Here is a 9,474-nt window from a genome sequence, read left to right as displayed (position 1 = left end):
ATAACATATTGTCAAGCAGTCCAGGAAAAAGCAGCTTCTTGCCCAAATGGCTAGCCTTGCTACATTGAAAGCAAACTCCATAAAGAGTTTCTTTGATGCTCATCATCTCTGAAGTAAATTGGTACTACGAGGAACAGATGTATCTCATTGTCATGAAAAACTTTATGTTAACAAACATTTTAAATGCCATATTCTGTAGGTCTTTTAATGGTTTGAAGACCATCTATCTATCTAAATTATATCTCTATATGATCTGTAAAGCATACCTAACATATCTACAAATTTGATTGTTATAAATGCCTAACCACTAACCTATGTTTCCTGATTATCCTATATAGTTTACAATAGTAGCTTTCAAAAACTAGAAATTTATATTTTTAAATAAAATTCATAGGTAGAATATCTTAAACAAGAAGAGAAACATATATACAATATGTTGTAACAAAAATAACCTTAAATTTTTATCAATATACAAAAATCCTTTAACAAAGAGTAGAAATATATATATAGTAAAAAAAAAAAAACCTTTAAATTTGTATCAATATACTATATCCCCCTAAATGATAACAACCACCCATAACCCACCAAATAACTAAAAGCCTCCCACACCCATCTTGGGAATGTGGACATTGTATTCTCCAAATTGCTTCCTGCTGTCTGTGGATCAAGTATCTTTAGGGTCCCAGAGAGAAATTTTTGAAATAATGACCAAGTCCTGGGAAGACCAGCAGTAACCTTGGCTGATAGATATCACCTGTCAAGTTTCAGGATGTCTTGCCTGATAGAACTTGATCCATATTAAGCCTGGAGGAATCCACAGCCTCTCATCTCCTATAAGAACAAAATTCCAAAGTATTTTTGATTTCCATTTGACAAATGTATTTTTTTACTTTTTAAAAGTTAAGGCATTCCTAAAGTATATAATGTGATTTATTCCAACAGTTCCTCTTTCAATTCCAGGTCTTTTTGCAGCTGTCCTTTGCTTTTCTCAACAATCAAAAAATTCAAAATCAACACAATAATATACAGGGTCCAGACTCCCTGTGTCTGTGTATTTCCCATCTTATGTGGCTTTTTTCTTTGATATTACTTTACTCTCTCTTTCAAGACTTTATTATTTTTGTCAACTATTCATTACTTTCTGTGACTATACTCTTTATTTTCTTAAGCCTTCACACATTGTTAAACACACTGTATCCTGTTTAGAGGTTTTTCCATCTGGACCTCTTTTATTGCATATCTTCAGTCTTTTTTTTTTTTTTTACCATATGAGCAAACATTTAAACTGCTAACCTACACCTGGATCCTCTGTAAAAGGCCCTCAGCTGACTCTGCCTGCTTCTTGGGTGGTGAAAACCAAGCATGAAACTCGAGGCTAGTCAGAGGTTTGTCTAACCAGGAACTGCATTCAACCTTCCTAGAGTTCTAAAATGCCAAACCATTTTTACTTTGGATTTTGTTGTTGTTGTTCCTACTTAATATTCTAGCTCCTCAAGGGCAGTGTCTGGCAGAAACTCTTAAAAGAGCCATATACAGGTTTTTTTTTTTTTTTAAAGCTTTCTCAGGCACTAGGGAAATTCAAGTGCCACATCGGCTCCCCAAAATGTGGTTGGATTTTCTTTTACTCTTTTGGGAGGCCCATCACCCAGATCCCAACTAAATCATACATGGAGGCTTATTCTTACTTATAAATGCCAGGCCTTAGCTTGGCTTGTTTCTTGACAGCTTTCCTTAACTTTAAATTATCCCATCTACCTTTTACCTCTGGGCTTTTCCTGTTCTCTTACTTCTGTAAATCTTACTCTTGCTCTGTGTCTTGATGGCTGGCCCCTGAAATCCTCCTCCTTCTCTGGCTACTTCTTCTTTCTTCATCCCCCAAAATTTCTCCTTCTATTTATCCTCTCTGCCTGCGAGCCTCATTTATCCTTTCTCCTGCCTTGCTATTGGCCATTCAGTTCTTTATTAGACCATCAGGTGTTTTAGACAGGCACAGTAACACAGCTTCATGGGGTTACACAAATGCAACATAAATAAAAGCAACACACCTTAAAATAATATTCCCTAACAGTAAAGTCTTCTTGAGCATGATGGATAATATTTTTGTGTGTTCTTAGATTCAGTTTGCAAGTATTTTATTGAGAAATTTTGCACTGCTGTTTATAAGTGATATTGGTCTATAATTTTCTTTTTTGTTGGATATTTGTGTGGGTTTTTTGTATCAAGGTAATCATGGCTCCATAAAAGGAATTATGGAAATGTTTCTTCAGTTTCTGGTTTTTTTTTCCCTCTCTCTCTCCTTTTTTTATTTATTTTATTTGTGTTTCAATTCTACACATCAGCCATGGGTTCCCCAGTCCTCCCCCCTCCTGCCCCCACCCCCATCTTCTCCCCAGCCCCTCCCCTCCATTCCCATCTCCTCTAGGGCCAAGACTCCCCTGGGGATTCAATTCAACCTGGTGGATTCAGTACAGGCAGGTCCAGTACCCTCCTTCCAGGCTGAGCAAAGGGTCCCTGTGTAAGCCAAGGTTCCAAATCTGTTTTGCAGAAAAATTTGAGGGTATTCACAATTAATTATTCTTTGAAATTCTGGGAGAATTCTGCACTGAATCCATCTGGCCCTGGGCTCTTTTTGATTGGGAGAGTTTCGTTCACTCTACTTCACTAGGGTTATGAGTCTGCATAAATTGCTTATTTGATGTTGATTTAATTTTGGTAGGTTTTATATATCAAGAAACTGGCCCTTTTCTTTTAAGTTTAACAGTTTGATGGAAGATGTATTTTTAATAGTATGTCCTTATGATTCTTTAGATTTCCTCAGTGTCTGTTACAATGTCCCCTCTCATATCTAATTTTATTAATTTGTATATTCATCACTATTTAGTTAATTTAGCTCAGGGTTTGCTAATCTTGTTGATTTTCACAAAAAAACCAACTCTTTATTTCATTGATTCTTTGTAATGTTTTTGTTTGTTTCTATTGTTCAGCCCTGAGTTTATTTTTTGCTGTCTATTCTTTTGGGGTGTTATTTCTAATTGATTTTTCTGGAGCTTTCAGGTCTGCTGTTAAGTTTCTAATGTGAGATCTCCAGGTATTTTTTTATATAAGTACTTAGTGCTATGAACTCGCCTCTTAGAACTGCCTCCCATAGGTTTGGGTATGTTGTGTTTTCATTTTCATTCAATTCTAAAATGTTTTAATTTCCTTCTTGATTTCTGTCTTGATCCACTTTCATTCATAATGAGTAGTTCAGTTTCCATGAGTTTTTATACTATCTGCTGTTTCTGTTGTTGTTGATATTCAGCTTTAATCCATGATAATCAGATAATATGGAGGGTGTTATTTTAGTTTCCTTGTATCTGTTGCTGTGACTTAGTATGTGATCAACTTTGGTGTAAGTTCCATGAGTGACTGATAAGAAAGTATATTCTTTTTCCCCTTTTTTAAAAAATAGGTTTTCTTTGATACCATACATCCCAACCACAGTCTCTCCTCCTTCCACTCCTCTTAGATACCCTAACCTCCCCTCTCTCTCAGGTCCACTCCCATTCTGTTTCCTCTTCAGAGAAGAGCAGGCCTCTAAGACATCACAACCAAAAAGGACAAAACAAGATACAAGTATACTCTTTCACATTTGGGTGGAATGTTCTGTAAATATCTGCTAGGTCCATCTGACTCCAACATTTCTGTTTAGTTTTTGTCTGAATGACCTGTCTATTGATGCCAGTGGGGTATTGAAGTTGCCCACTATCACTGTAGGGGTTCAATATGTGATTTTAGCTGTAGTAGTGTTTCTTTTATGAACTTGGAGGCCCCTGTGTTTGCTGCATAACTGCTTAGAATTGTAATATCCCCTTGATAATTTTCCTTTGATGAGTATTTAGTGTCCTTACTTATCTCTTCTGATTAGTTTTGGTTTACAGTCTATCATGCCTGATATAAAATAGCTATACCTGTTTGCTTCTTGGGTCTGTTTGCTTAAAATATCTTTCCCATCTTTTTACCCTAGGTGATGTCTATCCTTGATGCTAAAGTGTGTTCTTGGCTGTAGCAGGAAGGTGGATCCTGTTTTCTAACCCAATCTACTGATCTGTGTCTTTTGAAAACATTCATATTGAATTATTAATGAGCAGTAAGTAATAAATATTAAGTTATTTCTTTCAAATACTAAGTTATTGATTTCTGTTATTTTGTGGTGGTATGAGTATTTTCCTCCACTTTTTATTTTACTGGTCTTGGATGTTTTTTTGTCCTTTTAGGTGTAGGTAGCCTCTTCTGACAGAAGTTTTCCTTCTAGTGCCTTCTATAAAGCTATATTGGTAGGTATAAATTGCTTAAATTTGGTTTTATCATGAAGTGTTTTTCTTTCTCCATCACTATGATTTATAGTTTTGCTGGGTATAGTAGTCTGGGCTGCCATCTGTGGTTTCTTAGGGATTTTAGAACATCTGTCCAGGCCCTTATGACTTTTTTTTCCTTTTTTAAAATTTATTATATTTGTGTTATTTTTTAAACAAAGAAAAAGTCTTTTATTTTTACACCATCAGCATGGGAGAGAGAAACACATACAAATACACCAATCCAATTCTGTGTGATAAAGACCCGATAAGAAAATTATACTTAGATAACATAGGTATCTGCTAAACTCCTGAGTGTATGACATTCAGGGAATTTATAAAATGCAACTTACATTCCAACTTAGTTTCTAACTAGAGTAACTAAGAAAAATATTTTTAAAAGCTTTACTTGTAATAGCACCAAACTGGAAACAACCAAAATATCTTTCAACAAACACATCATTATTACACTGTGGTAAATAAACAAAAGGAGTCCTACTAAGTAATAAAAGGAATACACTACTAAGCTATATGACAATTTGTTCATTATATGTTATATTCAGTATAGATACATTTCTTTGTCTGAGTATTTTTGCTCTGTAGAACTGCAGATGTAAAACCTTCCAATATGGCAGGCTGATTCTAATTCTTTTTTTTTTTTTTTTTTTTTTTTTGTAAAATTCTCAGAGACAGAGACCAGATTAATGGTTGCCAGGTGTTAGAACTACTGAGATGACCTAGTGATAGTTCTGTACTTCAACCACAAGATACACAAATCTGCACATATTTTTTTTAAAAAAAGATCCATTTATGTATATTTGTGTCAATACCCTGGTTTGTATTGTTCTACAGTACCCAGGGAAACTGGGTTTAAACATGGACCTCTCTACACTCCTTTTATCAACTTCCTGAGAATACAGAACTGCTTGAAAATAAAGTTAATAAAACACACCTGCATATACAAGGAAACTCAACAAAGATAAAAATTAATCATAGCTGATTTTATTCTAATTGTCCAAATTTATAGTAAACATGTCAATTGCTTCTAAAAATGTATGTCGCCCTTTATATATAATGGTTACAGTGTCTTTCCTTGAATCTTTTTCTTCTTTTCTTTATAATTCTTTAATAGAAGCCAGAATCTTGGGTTGCCCAGTTGGGAGCCTCTGATCTACTGTTCTGATTAAGTTTCTTTTCAATATTCATGGCCAACATTTGGCTTCTAAAAGAAAGACTTTTAGTCTTTTCAATCACTTGCTGATAGGGTAAGACTGCCTTGTTACCCATTACCACGTGACCTAGTTTAGAATCAATCTTGGCATCCAACCTTGCATTTCTAATCAAATTCACAATCCATCTTTCAGCTTCTTCTGGAGTCATATTCAGTTTATCTGCTAACATATTAATGCTGATACACTGGTGGATACGACAGAAAGTTTCAAATATGAAGAGACGGGCATTTTCAATGAAGTCCTCAAGACAAGCCACCAAGAAGAAGTCATTCACAAGCACTGATTCACATTCCCTCAGCTTTTTCTGAGCCCCATCAAAATCAAAGTTAACATATAAGCATTCAACAAATTCTGTAATTGGGTCTTTGTATGTGTAAGACTCCTGTTGAATGACTTTCACTAGATCTTTCAGCACCTGCCGGCGTTTCCGCACATCTTTGTGTGTTATGACGGCAGTGGTCAAATAGCGGAGAATATGTGGACACATTGTCTGGATTGCATTAAGGTACTGTGGTTGGTAAAGGAAGAGATCAATAATATTATCACGGCCTTTTGGATGGTTGAAAAAAAAAACAAACAGAGACCAATGAATGAGCCATGTCCGCTGCTGAAGAGACTGGAGTGGAGAACTCACAGAATTATTGTCTATGGTCTCTTTTAACAGAGTAAGGTCTTCCATGGCTGCATCCCAATTCTGCATTAAGATTTCAGAGGTCAGTTTTTCCCACACTGAACTTAATGCATTTCTATCTGTTGCCGGAACCAAAACTCTAAAGAAGTAAAGGTATTCTGCAGCTCCTGAGTAATTCCCACACTCATATTGGAATTTTGCGTATCTATAAGAGTGTATCTAAATACTCCTGCCTAAACCCATGCTTGTCTGCTAAGTAGTCAAATAACATCTGACCATCCCTGGTTGACTGCATCTGCCTTGTAGTTTCTGGATCTTCAAACATCTTCACAATTGGTTCTGTTTCTGCCTGGAGCTGTTTCAGCTGTGCAACAACTGTGGTTCTTTTTTCTCTCAAAGCATGCGGGATATCATAAGAACAAAGGTTTTTGTAGACATCCATAGCAAAGTCTACCATGTTGGTATCACTTAGAAGATCCAATTTCCCTTGTAATAATTCTTTTTCATTATATATCTCTTTCACCGAGAGAAACTCAAGGAGCGGGAAGACCAGATGCCGATCCAGAAAGTGCGCGATTCGAGTCATCAAGTCGTACTCCACCATCTTGCCGGGGGGAAAGGTATATTTGTGTTTTAATTTTACACATCAACCATGGGTTCCCTTGTCCTTCCCCCTCCCGCCCCCCCCCCCACCTTCGCCCCAGCCCCTCCCCTCCATTCCTATCTCCTCCAGGGCCAAGACTCCCCTGGGGATTCAATTCAACCTGGTGGATTCAGTACAGGCAGGTCCAGTCCCCTCCTGTCCTTAGTGCATGAGCTGGCTGTTTGGAACCTTGGTCCCTTATGACTTTTAGAGTCTCCATTGAAAAGTGAGGTTTTGTTACATCAGGTCTGCTTTTATATGTTATTTGGTCTTCTTCTCTTGCAGCATTTAATATCCTTTTATGTATGTACATTTAGTATTTTGATAATTATGTGTCATGGGGAATTTCTTTTCTGGTCTTGTCTATTTGGTGTTCTATATGCTTCTTGTAACTGGATAGCCAACTCTTTCTTAGGCTGGGGAAATTTTATCCCATGATTCTGCTAAAATATATTCTCTGCCTTTGACCTGGATTTCTTCTCCTTACTCTATCTCTACTGTTTGTAGGTTTGGTCTTTTCATGGTGTCCCAGATTTCCTGGGTATTTTGTGCTTAGATTATTCTATATCTAACATGTTCTCTGTCTGAGCTACTCATTTATTGTCTTTATTCTACCTTGTCTTTAAGAACTGAAATTCTTGCCAGGCAGAGGTGGTCATGCCTTTAATCCCAGCACTCAGAAGGCAGAAGCAGGCAGATCTCTCTGTTTGAGGCCAGCCTGGTCTACAGAGTGAGTTCCAGGACATCCAGGGCAACACAGAGAATCCCTATTTTGAAAGAAAATTAAAATTCTCTTTTCTATGTCTTTTAGTCTATTGACGCGTCCTACCTCAGAAGTTTTTCATTTCTAGCTTTATTTCAGTTTGGTTTTCTTTAGTGATTCTATTTCTTTGTTAAATTCTACTTTCATATCTTAAAATGTTTTCATTATTTAATTCAACTGTTTGTGTATTCATTAAGGCAGTTACTTACCTACCTCTTCTTTTTGGTCCTTGAAATTCTGTTTTGAAATCCTTGCCTTGCACTTCAACCAAATTGGTTTTTTTCCTAGGCTTATTACAATAGGATTGCCAGCTTCTGGAGTAGACATAGTGTCTTGGCTGCTCATGTTTTTCTTTTTGTTCTGGGATCCAGGCATCTGGGGTTATAATAGTTGCAATGTTTCTTGGTGTAGGTATGTATATGGTCTTGTCTTTGTTGGGTGGATGTCCTGTTCTTTGGTTGCTATTGTCCACTCTGACTTGTAACCAAGTTTCTGTGGCTGCAGAGTTCCTAGTAGAGAGTGTTTCTGTGGGTTGGCTGATGACACAAAGAAACGTGGATAAGCTGGGAGGGAAGGCTGAAGGGGCCAGCAGGAAAGAATTAGGAGGACCTGGTTATGCTCCACACGGTGGAATGGAGGTAGAGTGGGAAGAAGGGCTCTTGCAGGCAGGCTGGAACAAGACTTTGTAAGTTTGAAGAAACTGAAAAGAGGTGGGGGGCATAGATCATCAGATCTTAAGTCCAGGTCTGTGATCCATAGAGGTGTTTTCTGTATGAGATATAAGGATCTAATTTCATTTTTCTACATGTAGCTATCCAGTTTGACCAGCCATAAGCATCTTTAGCCACCGAGTGTCCAGGCCCTTCCCCTGAGGACTTCTAACTGCCAGGTCTCAACCACAGAACACTCTAACTGCCCTAACTGCTGGACCCTGTCCCCACCCTACAGAGTAAAAGGTCCACTAATCTCCACCCTGAAAAGTTCCACCCCTTTCCAAGAAATTCTTTGTAATACCCATATCCTATTCACTTTGCTATTGTTTCTCACCTGAGCAGAGCCAGCCACCCTCCTGGTTTTTTTCTTCCCAGTAAATTTCTTGTATGAGGTTTGTTGTGCAGTGTGATTTTGTGCTATTCCTTGGCTCTCGGGATACCTTTCCATCCAAGATGGATGTAATGCTTACACCAGCACCATTTGTTGAAGATAATGTCTTTAATCCAGTGTTTTGGTTTTGGTTTCTTTGTAAAAATAAAAATAAAAATCAGGTGGCTTTGGGTGTGTAGATTTGCATCTGGGTCAATTCTATTCCATGGATTAATATGTCTGTTTTTTTTTTCTTTTACCATGCTGTTTTATTTACTATAGCTGTGTAGTATAACTTAAAACAGGAATAATGATACTTATTTAGCAGTTCTTTTATTGTTCAGTATTGTTTTGAATATCCTGGAGGTTTTGCGTATCCAAATGAAATTTTAAGTTTTGTTTTTTGCTTTTGTTTTGTTTTGATTTGTCTTGAGATAGAGTTTCTCTGTCTTGGATGTCCTGGAACTCACTCTGCAAAGCAAGGTGGCCTGAAACTCAGATACCTTCCTGCCTCTGCCTCCAAAATGCTGGGATTAAAAGTGTGCACCATCACTACCTGGCTGAATTTATTTTTTTCAATTCTGTGAAGAACTGAGTTGACATTTTGGTGGACATTGCATTAACTCTGTAAATTACCTTTGGTAGGGTGGTCATTTTCAAAATATTAACCATGTAATCCATGAGCATTGGAAGCCTTTTCATCTTCTAGTATCATCTTCAATGTCTTAAATTTTTTTATTATATGTCTTTCTCTTCCTTGGTCAGATTTATTTCCAGCTGGTTTTTGA

General features: G+C 37.0%; 1 protein-coding gene across 1 annotated transcript; it reads right to left on the bottom strand.

Annotated features, from left to right (window-relative positions):
* Positions 1 to 5,434: 5,434 nt before the first annotated feature.
* LOC118594817 (eukaryotic translation initiation factor 3 subunit E-like) lies at positions 5,435 to 6,801 on the bottom strand. The gene is given in 2 exon segments (XM_036205020.1): positions 5,435 to 6,407; positions 6,409 to 6,801. Coding segments are annotated over 2 exon segments (1,341 nt in total). The 3' UTR covers positions 5,435 to 5,459.
* Between the last annotated feature and the right edge of the window lie 2,673 nt (positions 6,802 to 9,474).

The sequence above is a fragment of the Onychomys torridus genome, chromosome 13 (genome assembly GCF_903995425.1).
Source record: "Onychomys torridus chromosome 13, mOncTor1.1, whole genome shotgun sequence".
Classification (NCBI taxonomy): Eukaryota; Metazoa; Chordata; class Mammalia; order Rodentia; family Cricetidae; genus Onychomys; species Onychomys torridus.
Note: the sequence above shows the minus strand (reverse complement) of the source record. Positions and strands in the feature narration are given on the sequence as shown.